At 48.2% G+C, this 20,821-nt stretch overlaps 4 protein-coding genes across 4 annotated transcripts; 3 read left to right on the top strand and 1 right to left on the bottom strand.

Moving 5' to 3' along the window:
* Positions 1 to 49: 49 nt before the first annotated feature.
* FOXG_22744 (uncharacterized protein) lies at positions 50 to 655 on the bottom strand (the record flags this gene model as incomplete). The annotated part of the gene is made up of 2 exons (XM_018403156.1): positions 50 to 587; positions 640 to 655. 2 exons carry the CDS (start codon positions 653 to 655, stop codon positions 367 to 369), a joined length of 237 nt encoding a protein of 78 aa, XP_018258121.1. The 3' UTR covers positions 50 to 366.
* A 6,509-nt stretch (positions 656 to 7,164) lies between these two features.
* On the top strand, positions 7,165 to 9,506 carry FOXG_17198 (uncharacterized protein; the record flags this gene model as incomplete). The annotated part of the gene is made up of 5 exons (XM_018397217.1): positions 7,165 to 7,998; positions 8,058 to 8,263; positions 8,325 to 8,626; positions 8,676 to 8,887; positions 8,936 to 9,506. The coding sequence occupies 5 exons, from the start codon at positions 7,165 to 7,167 to the stop codon at positions 9,308 to 9,310; spliced, it is 1,929 nt and encodes a 642-aa protein (XP_018258120.1). The 3' UTR covers positions 9,311 to 9,506.
* Positions 9,507 to 10,012: 506 nt separating this feature from the next.
* On the top strand, positions 10,013 to 14,876 carry FOXG_17197 (ATPase; the record flags this gene model as incomplete). Its single annotated transcript, XM_018397216.1, has 15 exons — positions 10,013 to 10,300; positions 10,355 to 10,399; positions 10,452 to 10,614; positions 10,669 to 10,916; positions 10,969 to 11,516; positions 11,566 to 12,071; positions 12,134 to 12,752; positions 12,808 to 13,082; positions 13,136 to 13,165; positions 13,239 to 13,406; positions 13,454 to 13,768; positions 13,798 to 14,024; positions 14,073 to 14,232; positions 14,288 to 14,727; positions 14,778 to 14,876. 15 exons carry the CDS (start codon positions 10,013 to 10,015, stop codon positions 14,874 to 14,876), a joined length of 4,131 nt encoding a protein of 1,376 aa, XP_018258119.1.
* Positions 14,877 to 16,503: 1,627 nt separating this feature from the next.
* On the top strand, positions 16,504 to 17,691 carry FOXG_17196 (uncharacterized protein; the record flags this gene model as incomplete). The annotated part of the gene is made up of 3 exons (XM_018397215.1): positions 16,504 to 16,512; positions 16,570 to 17,142; positions 17,209 to 17,691. 3 exons carry the CDS (start codon positions 16,504 to 16,506, stop codon positions 17,689 to 17,691), a joined length of 1,065 nt encoding a protein of 354 aa, XP_018258118.1.
* Between the last annotated feature and the right edge of the window lie 3,130 nt (positions 17,692 to 20,821).

The raw sequence follows: 20,821 nt of genomic DNA, 5'->3' as shown, positions 1-20,821 counted from the left end.
CGACCATGGTCCGGCTACGGCGAGCCCCAGCACGCCACCGCCCACGAAGTGCAAAGTTGGCGTAGCCGACCTGCGCCGGAGTGAAGTTATAAGGCGGCGCAGCGAGGCCAGGAGACTGCAGAAGGTTAACTGCCAATAGGGCATTCGCAGCTGACCCCATCGACATGGATGCCCAGAAAATGATGGGAAAGAAAAAGATATATGCTGGAGTGAAAAAGTGCCGAACAACCGATCGCCACGCAGTCCGATCTATTGCTTGAAAAATACCGAACTGAGCTCGGCTGGGCTTGCCGCTTCCTAGAATCCCAGGTTGGGGGTGTTGTATGTGTGTTGACGAAACAAACTCGACATGACCAGAGCTCATCTCTAATTTGGCATTGTCGTTGCTGCCTTGCTCCGATCCCTGGACAGCTGGGATAGGATCTTGATTCCGCAAACGACGGGTTTCCGGGAAGAAAAAGAGGAGTCCAATGATGTTAAGGCCCTGGGCGCCGGTACAAGCCCAGAAGAAGATTCTCCAGGAAACCTTTTCCTGGACAGCTCCTGATATAATTGGGCCAAGGAATAGGCCCATAAAGTAACACCAACTTGGGTTGTAGGTAAGTAGGGCGTCTGGATTTGAGCGGCGTTGTAACTTACAAGTACGATCCGACATATTTACCGCGTTCGTGGAGGAAGTAGATGTCAGTCACTACGACGTTCATAACGCTCTCATTCGCAGACGCCCCTGTCCCCGCAAGGATCCGTGCGGCTAAAAATGAGCCGTAAGATGTAGCCGTTGCTTGCCAAATACAAGCACCAAAGTTCAGCAATGCGCAGACAAGGAGGGTTATCCGTCGTCCGAAAATCTCGCAGCTAGGGATGATGAAGAAATTGCAGTATCCTAGAAGCAACACAGTGACCCCAGTCTTGAAGAATCAGCTTCACTATTCCAGCACTATTGCGATAACGAAGGGGGTAAGCCGTCAACTGTTGTTTATATTGCGCAGTAGTGCTGGGTGAAAATGTATTTTTATGAAACTTGGTTGTTCATTATTGAGCTGAGAGTTATTCTCGGGTTTATATCTCTAGATGATTGTATCTAGGACTTTGAACTTTAAATCTAGGACTTTCAGACTAACAGTCTGAATCCTGAAGGGAAGGGGATTCCCGGATTTTCCAACACGCCCCCATCCACCTTGTCTTCAGGGCACAGAGTCATCGTGGACTTCAGTACTCCAAATAATACGACCTGCTTCCTCGATCGGACATGCACTGACTCGAATTGCTTCTAGAAAGTGACCGTGGCTGACGGCGTTCAATGGTTTAGTGAGTCCGTCTGCTACCTGCTCATGTGTGCTGACGTATTGCACATCAATATTCCCGGCTTCAACTTCTTCTCGGATATGGTGCTCGGTTAACGGAATGTGCTTTGTCCGTTGGTGAAGCTCAGGGTTTCTGCATAGCTTTAGGGAACCCTGGTTGTCGCCGTTCAGTGGGATAGGCATATGTAGCGGAAGGAGCAGTTCAGAGAAGAGGTTCCTAGTCCAGGCCAATTCTCTGGCACACTGGGAGAGTGCTGTATATTCAGCCTCGGTAGTCGATAGTGCCACTGTTTCGTGCCGTTTGGCCCTCCATGAGACTGTAGATCCTTCAAGTTGAACAAGCCATCCAAACGTCGATCTTCCCGTAACAGTGTCGCCTTTCCAATCCGAGTCGGCCCAAGCTGTGATGCTCCAAGCGGATTCAGGATCTTTCTTGACGCCCCCAAGCACCAGGCCGTGGTCTCTTGTCTGCTGTAGATAGCGGAGACCTCTTTTGATCATTCGTGAATGTGTTGGTGATGGATTCGACATGTATCTTGAGAGTACCGAGAGTAGGAAAGCTAAATCGGGTCTGGTTTGGGTCATTCCATACATCAGCGAGCCGGTTTTCGAGCTATAGTCTTCTCGTTCTTCTGGAGAAGCCGAGTCGCCATTGTCTCTTGGTTGCAGTGTCGAGAGTGAATTTCGCTCCATCGGGGTCTTGACCGGTCGACAATCCTCTAAGCCGAATTTCTTCAGTATTCTGGTAAAATATGCATCCTGGGAAAGGTAGATCAGCCTTGAGTTCCTGTCTCGGGTTATTCTTACTCCAAGAAAATGGCTGGCGGGACCGAGATCAGTCATTGTGAAGATCTCTCCCAGGCGGGCTTTGTACCCTTGGATTGCTTCCTTGTTGCTGCCCATGATGAGGAAGTCATCCACATATGTGATGATGATCACTCCCGTTGTGGGATTGTGATATACGGCCGTGTCAGACGTTACTTGTCGAAAGTCAAGGGATTCCAAGGCCTCCTTCAGCTTCTTTTGCCATTGCCGAGGCGCCTGTTTGAGTCCATAGAGGGATTTGATCAGTTTGCAGATCTTCTCGGTTGAGAATCCTGGCGGACGGTCTTCTGGGTGTTGGTCGAAATACTCTACAAGCCCTTCCGGCATTTCGATGAAGACTTCTTCCTCGAGGTCCCCTTCCAGGAACGCCGTCGACACGTCCATCTGCTCAATCTCCCAGTCAAGACAGGCAGCAACGGTGAGGAGGATTCTCCAAGTCGCCGCTTTGGCAACAGAGGCAAAGGTCTGGTTGTAGTCAAAGCCGAACTGTTGTTCAAAGCCTCTGACCACCAGCCGCGCCTTGAACTTGTCGAGGTTGCCGTCCTCGTTTTTCTTGACCTTGAATACCCATTTGACGGTAAGTGGCCTATTGTGAGCTTGGTTGCGGTCCAGCATGCGCCAAGTTCCTTTCGTGAGGAGACTGCGCAGCTCACTGTGTATTGCTCTGAGCCAATGCTCCCTTTGCGGACCTTGAAGCGCTTCAGTCATTGTTTTGGGCTCAGTGATCACCTCTTTTCGGGGATCGGGCAGCTTAGCTGATGTCATGGATGTTGTCGTCTGTCCATGCTGAGGATTATGCACCTCAGCATGCTGAAGATTGTTCACTTCAGACCTTTGTGGCCTTGGAGTCTTTGTCTGCTCCGTGACGGACTGTGGCCGGCTTGAGATGGGAGCTCCGTTCTTGCGGATTTCCGGCTCAACATCATGCTCAGTTTCGGTCAGGAGTTCTGTCTCCCCAACCTTTTCGTAGAATTGTACATTTGCAGAACGGACGATCTGATGTCCCTTCCTGCGAGAGGGCACCCAGCAGGTGTAGATCTGTGAACCTTCCATGCATAGGTAGATTCCAGCCTCTCCTCTTGGGCCAAACTTGTGTGATCTCAATCTTCGTTCCTGCGGTATGTGTATCGTGACTTGTGAGCCGCAGATTCGTTCTCCGGACAGATCCGGCTTGTTGTCTTGTCCGGGGAAGGCCTCGTTGAGAAAGCTTTCCATGGGAGTGAGGCCATCAATTGCCCTGGTGGCTGTCACGTTTGTCTTGCGCACCATATCTTCCAGGACCAATGGCCAGAGCTCTATCGGGATTCTTTCCGATTCCATGGTTGCTCTGACTTTGTCAAAGATGATGCGGTTAGAGCGCTCAGCAACTCCGTTAAATTCAGGAGTATATGGTGTCGTCTTGATGATCTTGACGCCGTGAGTGTACTCGAGGTTTTTGAGAGACGCACCATAGAGCTCAGAGCCGCCATCCATTTGGATTGCGTACACTCGGATGCCATACTGAGTTCGTATCTTGGAGATGAGCTGGCCTAGAAGTTCCGAAGCCATCCCCTTCCTCGTGAACGTGTAGGCCCATCTCATTCTATGCCTGTCATCTGTGGCAATCATTCCCCATCGTTCGCCTCTAATGCCCGGTGGATTGACTTTGAAGGTGTCAACATGAATGAACCCGGCCCTGGAGGCTCGTTTCCGTTTATTTCGCGGAGTCCATCGTAGGGCCTTTGCGATGTCGCAGGCGAGGCAGTAATTGAAAGGCTGATGGTCGTGGTGGCCGTCACAGTACATTCCTCTGGTCATTTTGGCAGTCTGTGACACCTGATATGCGTTAACATGGCCGAGTCTTCGGTGCCAAAGGTCGACATTCAGGCATTGGTTTGATGAAGCAGTGTGATGATTGCATGGTTCTGGCTGGAGTTCCGAGACGGCCTGGTTTGAAACAGTAGTCTTTCCGACCTCAGTGTTCACGTACAGACCGTCCCTTCCTATGCGGAGGAGACCAAAGACATCTCCTGTTGGGTCGTACATGTCGTTCCCGTCTATCCAGCCGCCGTTCTTGTATAGCCTGAGTCCTGACATGACATTTACCGGAAACTCAGGGATGAACAGCGTGTCTTTGAGGTTAATTGTGACCTGCTCACCCCATTTGTTTATGAAGCAAATTTTGACTGTCCCCTTACCGAATGGGTACACCTTCCCACCGCCCGTAACGAGGACCGTTCGGGTTGCAGGCTGCAGTTCTGTGAATAGGCTTTGGTCGTTGCAGATGTGGACTGATGAACCTGTGTCGAACAGCCATTCTGCGGTTGAAGAGATGTTATCAAGGGAGACTTTACACGTCTCTGTATTGTCCATAGGTAGCTCGTCTGAGACGCTGTCTTCAAGAATCAGAAAAGATCGCTCAACTGTCATGTGATTTGATTCCTTGATATGGAGATTCTTGGTGCTGTCGCGTTGAAGATCATGCTCCATGAGTTCCTTGGCGAGACGGACTGCCCAGTCGGGTCGCTTATCCTTATGGGCGAACCAACAATCATTTTCATGATGTCCTCTCTTCTTGCAGTTCGTGCAGGTATGTTCCTTGTTCTTGCCGACTCGATGATTGGTTTCCTGGCTAGACTTGTTCGCGGCTCGCTGGTTCTTTGAAGATCCTCTCCTCCGGCCACTTGCCTCTTGCTTTCTTGCGGCCGGGCCCTTCCTTCCAGTCTTTTTACTGTGAGCCCAGTACGTGGAGGCAGTACCATGACTGTCATCATCATCTGATGACCTGTTTTCATCAATGAGATCTTGCTGCATTGATCGTAGTGTTGGCGGATGCTCCGAGCGTAGGAGAGCGCGCTGTCTGGCAGTCCAGTCAGGGTACTCGTTCTCGCAGGCAGTCAGATAAACAACCTTTTTGAGGGTATCTGAGATTGGTTCTTTCTGCTCGAGGAGAAGTTTGACGAGTCGTTCAAAGTCGACATTAAATTGTGGAATTGTCTCGTAAGAGCTTGTTTTGATCCGGATGAACTGGTAAAGTGTTGTCTGCAGAAGAACTGGGCCCGTGCCAATACAATAGGCCTGGAGAAGGTTGAACATCTCCTGGGGATTCTCAATCCCGACTAGTTGACTGAGTGCTTCTCCAGTGCAGTTACCTCGGATGGAGACGGCAGCTTTTGCCGCCCTGATCTTTTGATCCATAGTCTGCTGTTCCTCGGGAGGGTAATCACCAAAGACAGCATCTTCGAGGCCATTGATCCGAAGAATGGCCTTCTGAGCTGGGCAATATTGCTCCCAATTGGAGGGGCCGCCTAGCTTGAGCTCTTGCGGAAGGAAAAGAGTATTCTTTTCAGAGATGACCGTGGTACTGTCATACATTGAGGATGGTGTGTGGTCTTGACCTGAAGCACCAGGTTGCGACGATTCGGATGCAGGCGATACTCTGATTGTGTTGCGAGTTCGCATGGTGGAAGGTGGGGCTCGTCGTGACGTCATCTTGAGTTGAAGTTAAAGTTTGGTTCTTTGATTCAGAAGAGAAACCCGGTGTTTGCTAACCCGGGCTCATAACCTGTTGTTTATATTGCGCAGTAGTGCTGGGTGAAAATGTATTTTTATGAAACTTGGTTGTTCATTATTGAGCTGAGAGTTATTCTCGGGTTTATATCTCTAGATGATTGTATCTAGGACTTTGAACTTTAAATCTAGGACTTTCAGACTAACAGTCTGAATCCTGAAGGGAAGGGGATTCCCGGATTTTCCAACATCAACTGGCCAAGACGCAGCCAGGCAGTCGAAACGACTCAAGGGTGTAACAATAACACAGGGTCAAGAGAATATGGTTATCTCACCAACAAAGCGACGTCAGTCAATGACCTTTCCCATTGCTGCATGAAAACTGGAGTTAAAGGTGCTATAGACAGAGCCGGAATAACGCTTGCGATCACGAAGATACCTTGGTTAACAATGACCAAGGTTTTCCAGAACATGCTCCAGTTCTGAAGATATAAGTTAGCTTTATCAATTGGTTGATATTTACTCAGAGACCAAAATACTTGGTGTACATGAACCTCTGGCAGGAATCTCAAGGCAGGGGTGGGGCTTTGGAGCTGTGAAGAAACACCAAAACGGGGTTATGCTAACCAGTGGGTCATGTGGATCGTCGGTCGGTTGCGGAATCAAGACGACCGAATCTGGATTGTCTTCATTGTGGTAAAACCTCGCTCCCCCAATCTCCGTCATGACTTCGGTGCCGGGCACAAGGTCGACCTCGGCCTCCCTTCCCACGGGCGTGAGGTTCGGAATGCTTTCTGCTCGCTCCATTTTCGCTGATGCCGATACTGTTTCGGGGGGCGATTAACGACAATCAAAGACCCTGAGGACTGACCAGCCATATGATTCTTTTTATGTCCTGCAAGGGTCCTCGTGCCCCACAAACCAATAGGGGGTTAGGTAGGTTAGGCTGGGGTGCCGTTGCGGGGCACTATCGTTTTCTTCCCTATACTTCGTCCCCGCCATCATACCCAGCCCCGCCACGTAAGACCGTGAACACCAACAAGTGGCGAGACGGCCCCGCGACACTCGCAAAATACCTTTCCTAACTAGTTTAGGGTTAACGCTGACTGCGACGTGGATTTGTGCAGTATCGGGACGTTTGTCTCGATAACCCACGCGTGCAATATTCGTCCTGGTCGGTCTTAACCCTCAATGCTCATTCTCTGTACTGGTGGTGATTGTTGACTGCTCTCCCTATTTTCGCCTTGGTATCTCTGACTAAATTGTACTGAATTGGTTCTCTCTCTTGTAGGCGCATTATCACAGGCTACCAGTACTTAATTGAGTAGTATAGAGAGCAGTACCAAAGTATCGTTTCTATCATCCGGATGGAATAATACCGGGCGCGATTACAAGCACCTGAATTCTCATTAACTAACCCAGCCTTCTCCGACTCCAGCTCGTATTTGTCTTGAAGCATACAGTGGGAGGGCTAAAGAGCGCGCCGATCAATCACTTGATTGCTGTGCAATCAGCTCGCATTCTAACCAAGACACATTGAACAACCATGAACGCGACAAAATGGAGAATCTCTAAGGCGTGCCAGGAATGCCGCGTCAAAAAGATCAGGTGCAATGGCGTAATGCCTTGCCAGAATTGCAGGCTGAGAAGCCTCGGCTGCGTATACCGCGAGAAGGCTCGCAATCGCCCGCGCAAGATCAAGCCGCGAACAGCCGCATCTGAGGCAATCGGGTCACACGATACCTTCGAAGCGCCCTCGATTGAGCCATCCGATGAGGGCTCAAACGTACCTCTGACTCCTAATGTAGACGTCGCCGTGTCTGCGTCACCAGCTCCTTCGGCGTTTGCGAGCGAACGCAGTATCAACAACAATAGCGTCGCCGCCACTCACCGAGCATCGCCTTCATGTCTACTTCAGCTTTATTATGGGCCCTCGTCAAACTTCGCTTTACTCAACTTGATATATCACCAGATTGAAGGAACTCGTCCCAATGCCCCGTCTCGCGAAGGTGTCGAAGAAGTTGGTCCTGGCCTGGATCTGTTCAGAGATCGAAGGTTGTTCTTTGGTGACCTGGCAGACAACCAGCGGCCAACATCAGTCTCCGAGGACTACTCAGCCATGCTTATCGACCCAGAAACAGCAAAGAGGTTACTCGACAGATACCTTCTCACTTACTGGCACGGCTTACCTGTGATGAGCAAGGAGACTTACCGCCGCCGCCTAGACGCTCTCTTCAAACGACCCATCCTTGATTTTGATTGTCCAGAAACCATCATCATCATGCTGGGTGTGGGCCTCGGGGCTTCAATGGCTGGGGAGGAAGCGATTGCGGAGTTCTTATTTCAGAAAGCGAAGCAAGGCGCTGCTAAGCTGGATGAGGTTGTCAACACACAAGTTGTTCAAATACACCTTATGATGATAAGTCTCACTTCTTCTAGTTTCTGGGCTTTGTGCTGACATACCCTCACGGTCATTTCCAGTCTGAAAGAGCGCGGCCAAACTCAAGTTTCCTCCACGTCGGAACTGCAGTAAGAACAGCTGTTGCTGCTGGCCTTCATAAAGACGCATGTATGCGACCTGGGGAAACACAAGAGGCTGTCGACCAACGGAGGATCATGTATTGGAGTTTATTCTTCTGGGAAACGTACGCCAAAACTTCACGCGAGAAAACCAACTCAGACCCGGGGTTACTGACCGGAGAATAGGTGGAATTGCTTTGTTGTCGGTCGCCCCAGCTCGGTTCCCGATCTAGGTCAGAGCATGCCTGTCCCGGGAGATCATCAGCTCTTGGTCTCTTTGGCCACGCTATCCAGGATCATGGATAAATGCGCCAAGCGCATCTACAGCCCGCGGCATGACTCTTTATTGCCAGTTTGGAATGCAGCCATAGAAATCCGCCGAGAGCTTCACTGTTTCGCAGAACAGCAGCTCAAAGACATGAAGTTTTGCCTTGTAGGAGACCCGAGCACCGGAGAACGTGGAGTTTGTCAAGCCATGGTGTCTACGAGTGAGTTACCCTGATCGCTGAACCGTCAACCTGGTAGCTAATTTCCTAGTGTATCACCACACTCTTTTGTTGACGTTCCGCCCATTCTTGATCCTCCGAGCGAAGTTGAAGCAAGAGAATTCATCTTCCGAAAACACCTCTGCGGAGAGCTTACACACGCCTCCACGCTGGCTTGACAACGCCTGTGAATACTGCCTCGAGGCGGCAAGAAATTCCATTGGATTCTTGACAGCCTCTTGCGCTACAAACATTCTTTGCCGCGTAAGGTCTACATTACCTTGCCAGGACGTAACATCTAACGGGTATTAGGATATCAAATACCATGGCTTTTTTATCGAAGGTGCATGCTACGCTTTGGCCTTTGACATGCTGCAGGAGAAGACGAAGACGGCTCACCGCAACCTCCCTTGGATCCACTCCGGCCTGAGATGCCTTCGTTCCATGGTTACTAAGGCTGGGGCCAATGCTGGCCAGCTACCAACTACAATTGCGTCAATCGAGCAAATGGTTCGCTCCGTATTTCCGTCTTTCGAGCTGAAGCACGATGTGGATCCGGATGTGCGGCAAGCTCAGGCTCAACAACCCTCAGACTCTACATTGCCAGGCTCCCCATTCATGCCGCACGCTAGCGGGATCAGAGAGGAGCCGACATTCACTTTTCCTTCAATGCCGTTCGGCTTTTGATGTCACTGGGCAGCCGAATGGAGCCTCTCTCTTTGGTGTAGGATCGGAAGAACTGGCAGATTTCACAGCTGCCGACGTCGGTTGGGACATCGCCTTTGGCACCATGAACATGGAAGCTTTCTTATCTCTTGATCGGACTAACGCCTTCAATTTTGCTCCCTAATTCCGGCAGGCGGATCTTGTTCCCGATCACGGTGGGGCTGTCGGTCTCGTTGCTTCGGATCACAGACCGTCCGGACTTAAAAATAAAGACAGGATAACACATCCGTTCCGGGATTAGTCGGGAGATGACGGACCTTGTAAAACTTCTGTCCTAAATTGTTTTTTTTTTACGTGTAAAGGGTGGTTGCTACAGGTCGGTCGTGGAGACTCGATGGGGTCGTGGCTTGATAGCATTCCGGTTCTTCTGGAAATACGGTAACACTGAAATATGGGGCCGTGGCTTGGTAGTTCTGGTTCTTCTGGAAATACGGTAACACGGAAATGCGGAGGCATGGAAAAATGGATTTGCAGGGATGGAGGCTAATTGTTAACGGGCTTAAAAATAATATATATCATGGAATCTAGAATTGAATAAGGATGGATTTCTTTGCATTCAAACCTCAAGGAGCTTAATGGTGATCTAGACCGCTCAAAATATCACGACAGAAGATACAATTGACCGCAGAACGACAGTGGCCTTCAAGCAGAGCAACGGTCAACATGGCAGATACTCCGAACAATAATGGCACTCGCCCCGACAGCCCGAATCAGTCCTTCGTTCATAACCAGGAAGCTCCCTCTGGAACCTCGAGTGATACTAATGTAGACGTCGAGAACGTTGACGAGGAGAGAGGCAAGGATTTCATTCAGAAACGCTTAACATTAACGTTTCAAAATGTTATCGTACGCGTTACGGCTCCTGATGAAGCATTGGGTGAGACTCTTTGGTCCTGGGTTGATCCTCGTCAATTGGGTGGTTTGTTCAAGAGAACACATAGGCCGAAGAGAGTAAGCAGTTCTCAATCGACCACACTAACTTGGTGTCATTTGCTAACCTGCTAGACTATCCTACATGATGTTTCTGGTCAAGTGAACCCTGGCGAAATGGTGAATATGTCCCCATCCAAATTCGCGAATCTTGCTCATACAATTCAATCAGCTTCTGGTGCTTGGTCGACCAGGCTCAGGTTGCACATCCCTACTTCGGGTGCTTTCTAACGAACGAGAGGCCTTCCAAGAGGTTGAGGGCGAGACGAGATACGGAAGCATGAATCATATTCAAGCAAGGAACTTTCGACAGCAGATCGTTTTCAACACTGAAGGTTCGGAAGCCTTGTCCCTGTTCAAGACCTGAATGTTGCTGACAAGCTTGTTAGATGACATCCACTTCCCAACTCTGACCGTCAACGAGACCATGAAGTTTGCTCTCCAGAACAAAATGCCTCGAGAGAGACCTGAACATGTCGGAAAGAAGGGCGATTTCGTCCAGGACATGCGAAACAAGATACTTGACTCTCTAGGCATTGGCCACACGCAAAATACACTCGTCGGCAATGAGTTCATCCGTGGTGTATCTGGCGGAGAGAGGAAGAGAGTATCCCTAGCTGAAGTGATGGCCACCCAGGTGTGTACATGCAAATTCTGAAGGATAGAGTTGATACTGATGTTCATCGTAGAGTCCCTTGCAGTTCTGGGATCAGCCAACTCGAGGCCTCGATTCCAAGACGGCTCTGGAGTTTGTGGAGACTTTGCGACGAGATGTCAATACAAACGGCAAGTCTGTGGTTTTAACAACCTATCAAGCCGGAAACGGCATCTTTGATGCCTTTGACAAGGTTATTGTGCTGGCCGAAGGACGTGTCATCTACTACGGCCTCCGCACCGCCGCCAAGTCGTACTTCGAGGACATGGGCTTCGTTTGTCCTCGTGGCGCCAACATTGCCGACTTCCTCACATCTGTTACCGTCAACACGGAGAGAGAGATTGCTCCCGGATTTGAAACTTGGGTTCCGAATACCCCTGAAGAGTTTGAGGTTGTCTACAAGAGAAGTGAAATTTGTCGCCTGATGAGACAGCTCACTCAACAACCAGAGAACTTAGGCGATCAAGTTGAAGATTTGAAGATGGCAGTTGAGCGAGAGAAGCGACAGCGGAAATGGAGACTTGGCAAGAGAGGTGTTTATACTGCCGGCCTTCGCGAGCAAATCATCAACTGCACCCAACGGTACGTCTCCTTTTCATCTTAGTAATTCGAAGAGTGCTGAGCCTTGCAGCCAATGGCAAACCATGATGGGCGACCGCATGTCTCTTGTGATCAAGGTCGTTTCCGCCATCATCCAAGCTCTCGTCTGCGGCAGCTTGTTCTACAATCTCCCGCTGACGAGCGAGTCCATCTTTCTACGGCCCGGTGCTCTCTTCTTCCCCATCCTCTACTTCTTATTGGAGACTATGTCAGAGACGACAGCCTCGTTCATGGGCCGCCCTATCCTGGTGCGCCACAAGCGATTTGGGTTCTATCGACCCACGGCCTGTTGTATCGCCAACGCCATCACAGATATCCCTATTGTTATGCTACAGGTTACGTGCTTCACGTTGATTCTCTACTTCATGAGTGGGCTTCAAGTCGACGCGGGCAAGTTCTTCACTTGCTGGATTGTAGTGAACGCAAGCACTCTCTGTTTCCTCCAGTTGTTCCGTGCGGTCGGAGCCATGTTCAACCATTTCGGTCTTGCGAGCTACATCTCCGGATTATTTTCCACGATACTCTTCGTCTACGCAGGTATCTCTCATGTCCCTAATCTTGTTTGTTTGTTGACTCCTCGATTCTAACGGCTACCCAAGGTTATCTGATCCCATTCGGCAAGATGCATCCCTGGTTCCGCTGGATTTTCTATCTCAACCCAGCTGCCTACGCATTCGAGTCCTTGATGACGAACGAATTCCAGGGCCTCAAGCTCGAGTGTATCGCTCCACAGTATATCCCCTTTGGTGCTGGGTACGACAGTCAGAATCGGGACTTGAGAGGCTGCACTGTTGCCGGTAGCGATGGGTCTGGCATGATTGATGGTGTCGCATACGTTCAACAGCAGTACGACTATGCAGTTGGACATACCTGGCGTGGATTCGGTGTCGTGATTGGCTTTTGGATTTTCCTCATCGGTCTTACGGCACTTGGCTTTGAGCTACGGAACAGCCACGGAGGATCGTCTGTTCTGCTTTACAAGAGAGGGCTACGGACCAAGAAGAGTTCGGACCCCGAAAAGGAAGCCGGTTGGAACACGGAACGGCGTCTGCAAATGCCTTCTCAATATGCGCGACAATCAACCTTTTCTTGGCATAACCTGGACTACTTTGTTCAGTATCAGGGTGCGCAGAAGCAGCTTCTGAATCAGGTGTTTGGATTTGTCCAGCCGGGAAACCTTGTTGCTTTGATGGGCTGCTCTGGTGCAGGGAAGACGACGTAGGGCAATCTCTGGCCACACCCTATTCGCTCGCTAATCAACTTCCTTGAACAGCCTCCTAGATGTCCTCGCTCAACGCAAAGATGCAGGAGAAATCCGCGGTTCAATTCTCATCGATGGAAAGCCTCAAGGGATTTCCTTCCAGAGAATGACTGGCTATTGCGAACAAATGGACGTTCATGAGGCTACTTCAACAGTTAAAGAAGCTCTCATCTTCTCAGCTGTCTTGCGGCAACCGAGAGATATTCCGCACAAGGAGAAACTTGCGTATGTTGACCACATCATCGAACTGTTGGAGCTCCAGGATATCTGTGATGCCCTTATTGGAAGTGAGTATTGCCTATCCCCTCCGGCTTAGTTGCAGCACTGATTGAGGAACCAGCCCCTGGCGCCGGCCTTAGCATCGAGCAGCGTAAGCGCGTCACGCTTGGTGTCGAGTTGGTCGCCAAGCCGACTTTACTTTTCCTTGATGAGCCTACGTCAAGCTTTGGACGGCCAGTCTGCTTTCAATATCGTTCGTTTCATGCGACGTCTTGTCGACGGCGGCCAAGCTGTCTTGTGTACGATTCATCAACCTTCCGCAGTGCTCTTCGATGCGTTTGACTCTCTATTGCTCTTGGCCAGGGGTGGGCGCATGGCGTACTTTGGCGAAAGTAAGTCTCAATTCACGACTTTATGCAATTTTTCTCACAATCTTCAGCTGGACAATATTCCAAGACACTTCTCAGCTACTTTGCCAGGAATGGTGCCCCTTGCCCAGAAGGTGCGAATCCAGCCGAACACATCGTTGAGGTTATCCAGGGTAAGGGCGAAGTCGACGTTGACTGGATCGATGTATGGAACCGATCTATCGAGCGCGAGAAAGCTTTGGAGAAGCTTGAGAAGTTGAACCAAGAAGCTCTGTCACGGACTCAAGACGAACTGGAGGACACCGCCAGCTTCGCCACATCTAAATGGTTCCAGTGGAAGACTGTCCTCAACAGACAGATGATTCAGCTCTGGCGATCTCCGGCAAGTACTCGGTAAGCCACAATCTTATCAAAGACATATTAATCATATGGCAGGACTACGTGTGGAACAAGATCAACTTGCACATTTTTGCTGCTCTCTTCAGCGGATTTACTTTCTGGATGATTGGAGATGGCACGTTCGACCTTCAGCTGAGACTCTTCGCCATATTCAACTTCATTTTTGTGGCTCCAGGCTGTATCAACCAGATGCAGCCGTATTTCTTGCACAATCGAGATCTGTTTGAGACTCGAGAGAAGAAAGTGGGTTGCTACACCCTTTTGGCTTGACCACTCACTAACGCTACCCAGTCGAAAACGTATCACTGGGTTGCTTTTATCGGATCGCAGACTGTTGCTGAGATTCCATATTTGATCATTTGCGCGACTCTCTACTTTGCCTGTTGGTACTTTACTGCCGGTTTCCCAGTCGAGGCGAGATTCTCGGGACATGTTTATCTCCAGATGATCTGTAAGTCTACAGTTGCCGAGTCGTGAGAGTTACATGTGTTGACTCGGCTCCACAGTCTACGAGTTCTTGTATACCTCCATTGGGCAGGCCATTGCTGCATACGCACCAAACGAGTACTTTGCCGCGATTATGAACCCGCTGCTCATCGGAGCTGGAATGATCTCGTTCTGCGGTGTCGTAGTCCCGTACGGCGCGATGCAAGCCTTCTGGAAGTACTGGCTTTACTACCTTGACCCATTCCACTATCTCTTTGGTGGCCTGATGGGCCCTATTATCTGGGACGTAGAAGTCAAATGTCGTCCCGAGGAGTTTACTTCCTTCCAAGCTCCAGACGGCCAGACCTGCGGAGAGTACATGGCTGACTTCCTAAGTTCGAATGCCGGTTACGTGGCGAATCCCAATGCCACTGGGACTTGCGACTACTGTGCCTATTCAACAGGAGCAGACTATGCAAAGACCTTCAATCTTCGAGAAGAATTCTATGGCTGGAGAGATGTAAGTGAGAAGCTTTCTCGGATATCGATATGGGACTAACGGTTTGTCAGACTGGCATCACTGCGCTCTTCTGCATCTCCTCCTACGCTCTTGTGTTTTTGATGATGAAATTGAGGAGCAAGAAGACAAAGAGTGCCCGATCTGACTAAGTTTCAACTGTGAGTACATATAACTAAAAGACAGCTAGAAAGCTGGAGCTGATATTATTTCTAACTTCAGGAAACTGTTACGGCCCCAGCGGTTCCGTCACGTGTATATCACATTTTCCTCATATCATCGCATCCTGCATGGAACCGGATCAGCACCAAGACTATACAAATATAACTAATCCGTTGCAATTAGTACTAATCCACCACGATTACTATTAATCACCATCTACTGTCACTACTATATAAATCACATTTATTAGCACTTTTATAAAACCTAGCTAACTAGCTATTAATAAGATTTCTTTATATTAATAATACTAATATATGTCACTTAATTATAAAAAGATATAATAACTAACTACTTAGTATAACGCCCTATGCTAACTATAAACATAAACCTAGTATAGTGTAGTTTTCCTGTTTAAAATCCTGACTATTAAAGTTTAAATCACTGCTTTATCTCCTTTATACCTATAGCTTTATATTTAAAGTAGGCCACTTCCTTTTATAATAGTTATACAAGCTGTTAAACTACAGGGCGAAAGATCAGGCCATAATTGCTATGCAGGCAACTATAGACATACTTCAGCTGCCTTATAAAAGCCTTACAGTGCTGTGACAGGCATGAATTATAACACTTTGCCTTTAATATAGATATATTAAGCTTGGGATAATCCTTATAAAAGGCCGTTTTAGAGTTATTAATATAAAATAACCACTGCATAAGCAGCCTTGAGTAGAGGGTCTGATAGTATAAAACACTTGGATAAATATGTTAATCTTTTTACTAATTGGCGTCTAGATTTATATTAAAATTATACATAAAATTAATAAAACTTGCAATAGCCGGCGGAGGTTGCCCCAACATACATTTTGTAACGTCCCACCTTTTTAGGCCCAACTAAGCCTGCTTAGTTGGCCTCCCCCCGACTCAAGCCAACGGGTAATAGCACCCCTGGACGAAAAATACATATAAATACGGAGGAACATGCCCGCTTCCCCACAGCCCCTCAAACGCCACGAAAACTACCCTGAATATAATCTGATCCGAGAAACGGGTATTATTGATGTCACGCTTGTACCTCAAAGTGAGATGAACAAACACGTAATTGAGATGGTTACCTTCTAGGATGGGCTTAATGACAATAAGGTTGGACCGACGTTCGTAATTCAGCGCAGCCACTCTTCACCTGTAATTCTTTGGGCCAGACTCGACAAGCACCTGCGTTACTAAAACACTCGAGCCCATGTTCATAACTACTGTCGCCCCGGTTATCTACCCACGCTCTTGATGAAAGCACGTGAGAAGCCACGAGACAGTGTACACGCAAGACGGTTATCTTCAACGTTCACTCATCTAACGATAGCGGCTTGAGCCCATTGCGGGGATACGGTGGAGAGTTGAAAGTGGTAGTGGAACCGCCCCGCAAATGGAGATGAAGAGCCCCGCAAACTTTATGGGGAACATATCGCGGTGGCTGCTCCACACTTGCGCGCCGTAGATGGCTATAATATGCAGTGAATGAATCCGGTTATATCACCTACCTGGCTCAGCAAAGTCACGGCCCCTATTCGAAAAACAAAATCACAGGTCGGAGGTTTTTATAGAGATACTGTACAACTTACAATGAACGGCGTACGTATGCTTCCACCTTCTGTCAGGCAGCCACACGCGCTAACAATTGCTTTAAAGCGCCCGACTCTCACTAACTGTAATGCTGGGGCTTCTGTGCCAGATACAGAAGCAAACGGTCCTAATGGACAGAGCATCGCTGAGTGGAGACGCAAGCGTGGCATTGATCCGTCGCAGCAGATCCGTACCGTCAGACTGGTACACATGCGATACCAGCATCCCGACCTAAAGAGCATCAGCACGTTTCTTCACGACTTTGGCATGCGTGCTGTAAAGGAGACCGAAGACTGTGTGTGGTTCCGGGGATATGGGGTCGACCAGTACGTCTACTATGCACAGAAGGGACCCAAGAAGTTCCTCGGCGGGACATTCGAGGTGGAGACATACAATGATCTGGTCAAGGCCTCAAAGCTAGAAGGAGCTGGCCCCATCCAGTCTCTCGATGACGCCCCTGGTGGTGGCGCTATGGTTACCGCCTACGACCCAGAAGGGGTTCCGATCAATTTTATCCATGGCCAGGAGCCAGCAAAAGCAGGCAAGATGCCTGAGAGGCTCATCGTCAATTTCGAGGCCGACAAGCCACGCAGAAGAAGGTTTCAGCGCTTTGATGAGGGGCCAGCTGCGGTACATAAGGTTTGAACACAAACATTACACACTTTGGTTTGACTGCGCATCCTGCTAACGAGGATAACGAAACAGCTTGGTCACTACGGCCTCTGCGTACGAAACTTCACCGAGCAGCTCGACTGGTATACTCGTAACTTCAATTTTGTACCCACCGACCTGCTCTATGTCCGAGGTGATAACAGCGCCGACCAGGACGTCGCTGTATTCGCCCACATTGATAGAGGCAACGACTATGTAGATCATCATACCATCTTCCTGAGCAAAGGCCAGACATCGCACGTTCATCATTGCTCATTTGAGATTCACGATTTCGATACGCAGCAGCTGGGTCATCAATGGCTTGCCGGGAAGGGATACAAAAATGTGTGGGGCGTCGGTCGCCATATCTTGGGAAGCCAGATCTTTGACTACTGGTGGGACACAACGGGCAACATGATTGAGCACTATGCAGATGGGGATTTAGTTAACCAAGATACGCCCATTGGACATCTGCCCGCGGGCAATGAGAGCTTGGCGGTCTGGGGTCCTGAGGTACCAAAGGCATTCTTAGATTAGAAGCTGTGACCAGGAAGAGAAGACCGGGGGCAGGTCGACTTTAATTGCAATCTCGTGGCTTCTACGGTTATGATGCGGTCTTGTGTAGTTCTAGATATTGTCAAGTCATCATGACACTTGCTTGTCAGTGTTGAATCCCGTACTGCATTATTTTGGAGATGTGACATGGCGTTTGAAAACTGGGCTGCAAGTTCGCTAAGCGTAGGATTTGCACCGGGTGACTGGTACTAAGAGTGTATAGGCATAAGCTATGGTCGTTCTAGTACATTTACTACGGAAGCAAGGATAAGAGCATTGTGTTAAAGCAGAAGTGTATTTGCTAACCTTATGGCTAAGTCATAAACTCAATATTGTCACGACCTTCTAATTACCCTAAACCTTCTTTTTAACCTTATTCTTAGCCCTAGTAGCACTAATATATATTTTATTATAAAAGCTTTATTAGGTTTATATTTCCTTATATATTAGTATTTATTAATAAATTTAAAAGCTATATGCCTTACCTAGAAGGTAAATATACCTTATTTATATTACTTTTAGTTAACTTATATAATTAGATTATTAGAGTTTTCTTTATATTATAGCCTCTATAGTAATTATACCCTTAGTAAATTATTATTTATAAGTTAATTAAAAATATAATCTAAGTCTAATTTCCCTTAATTAGCTATATAGCCTTTTCTTTCTTCTTCTTAATTAATTTCTTTAACTTATATAAGATCTTACATAAGCCCTGTTTTTCTTATTAGGTAACTTAAATAACCCTAATAAGTAATTTATTTTAGATAGCTATATAAATATTAACATTATAATTAAAAAACCTAATTAAATAAGTAATTAATTACTAAGCTAATATACATAATAAGCAAACCAGACAGATAAGCTATAACAAATAAGGTTTTAAACAGGGAAACTAGTCCATACTAGGTTTATATTTGCAGATAGCATAGGGCATTAAGACTAAGCAAGTTAGTTATCACATCTCTTAATAATTAAGTAATACGTATTAGGCTTATTAATATAAAGAAGTCTTATTAATAGCTAGTAAGCTAAGTCTATAAAAGTGCTAATAAATATATTCTATATACTAATATCCTAAGTATTAGGATGCTGCCTTAGGGGGACGCAGTCATCCTTAGGATGCATTGCTCTATAGGACGATGGCGTCCTTATAATAGTTATCCTGCATAACTTCTTCTATAATTAGTAGGTTATTAGATAAAATTATAAGGTATATATAACATAACTGCAGGGGTTATAACACAATCTCTCCCCTCTATTAGGTCTTATCCTTAAGACCTATATACCCTATCTAACCCGAATTTCATCTGGTGTATTCTAACTTAAACCTTCTATTATTATATTATGCAATATCTAACTGTATCTCTAAGTAGTATTCCTATAAAACTTATGCAGAATGCAAGTTAGAAAGACTTAAAAAGGATTATTCAGCCGAAGGCTGACTCTACATTAATTCATAAGTTTTCCCGAGTAATGAGGGTTTGGTGCAGACAGGGATAAATAAGTTTCTCGGAATCTGATTGGTCCAGATTTTGTATGGCCAGCCGCGAAAGAACGCGCAACTGGCTGATGGCACCAAAAGAGTGGGGCCAATCGGTGCTGGCCCCTGAAAGGCTCACGCGGAGTGCCGGCAGCTTGCGTCCATTTGGAATTGTTTGTTTACTCAGTACTGTGCCAGTACCACGCGTTCAATTCATCTCCCCAATTCGACAGGTCTCGATATGGCCTCGTTGATTGAGTAATGGATATCGGTCTCAACCCCGAAGAGCTCTCTACTGATTTACTCTTCGTTGTTTGTGCTCGTTGTGGGGAGGAGAGACCGGAGAGTGCCTTCAGAGCAAAGAGGCAGTCTGCTGGGCAAACTAAGCAATGCATAGACTGCCGTAACCAGCGCGTTTCTCATGTAAGTTCTGCCTTCCTCGTCTATAAGTCTCTTAACCCTCATCAAATGAAGCATTCTAGATCCAAAGTCGTGCTCCAGACGCTGCGGAACATTGCACTTCGTCCATCCTCACCTGGCAGACCTGCCACGAAGAGAACCGAAGGAGATGCTGGCCTATCGCCTCCCAACGAGAGATCCGGAACCCAGCCTACATCGCCAGAGAAGCTACGGCAACTTCATACAGCTAGGAGTTTATTCGGAGAGTCAATTAGCCAGCCGCACGTAGTGCTAGGGACGCCAATTCCACCAACCCAACAAAGCTCGCGGCTCTTCCGGGCTCTAGCTCCGTCACCGCCTGTGCAGCCAACGACCCATCCACTCGTCTCACATTCTGATCCATCTACTCTTCGAAGCAGCACACCTGGTGTGGATTACCCTTACTTGGCCACCAGGTTCCACAAGGGGGGGAAGGACTCGCAAGATGATTCCTTGAAGGCTGGGGCGAGGGCCAAGCTGGCTGTTATCCAGCGCGACCATCGTTCACGACGCCGTGCAGGGGAGACTGTGTCACTGACTCCCACAATATCTCAACTTGGCTTCTTGGAAGATTTTGAGGGTCCTGGAGAAGGTATCCTTGTTCTGTGGCCCCAGTAGTTTGTTCAGGCTAACCACGGAACGTAGATGGGAGTCAAGATCAACTACGACCGAGTGGGTTTCTAGATGGGGATGGGATAATCAAGGAAGGGGATGACAGGGGACAGTTCTCTGAATCTGATATTGACGCCGATGACTATTTCAACTTGCTGCTTTCACCTGATCGACCACGGAGGTACCTCAAACAATTAGGGGTAGAGTCTGATTCCGATCTAGGGGACGAAGACGAGAACGACGATAATGATTGCGTGGATGGAAGCCCTCTTCGCCATCGCTTGCGGCAGCCCTTCCGCACAGCTAAAGGCGTGGGTCGCCGTGGTCCTGCCCCTGGTACAGGAGGGCGGCCAAGAAAATCTCGAAGGCAAACTCGATTCGCGAGTGCCCGCTCACGGGAGATTCGGAGGCGCCAGTGATAATTCTCACCTCAAAGAATCCGACGGGCCTTTCCATTCTCAAGAATCCAGTGTGGAAAAGAGCAACGATTTGGTCTTTTGTCCCTTTCTCCTGAGTCCCGAATAAGGAGAAATCCATCTCCAGAGAATCTAAGAACTAAGGATGTGGCCGATTGAGCCA

Source organism: Fusarium oxysporum, chromosome 10 (assembly GCF_000149955.1).
Source record: "Fusarium oxysporum f. sp. lycopersici 4287 chromosome 10, whole genome shotgun sequence".
Taxonomy (NCBI): Eukaryota; Fungi; Ascomycota; class Sordariomycetes; order Hypocreales; family Nectriaceae; genus Fusarium; species Fusarium oxysporum.
Note: the sequence above shows the minus strand (reverse complement) of the source record. Positions and strands in the feature narration are given on the sequence as shown.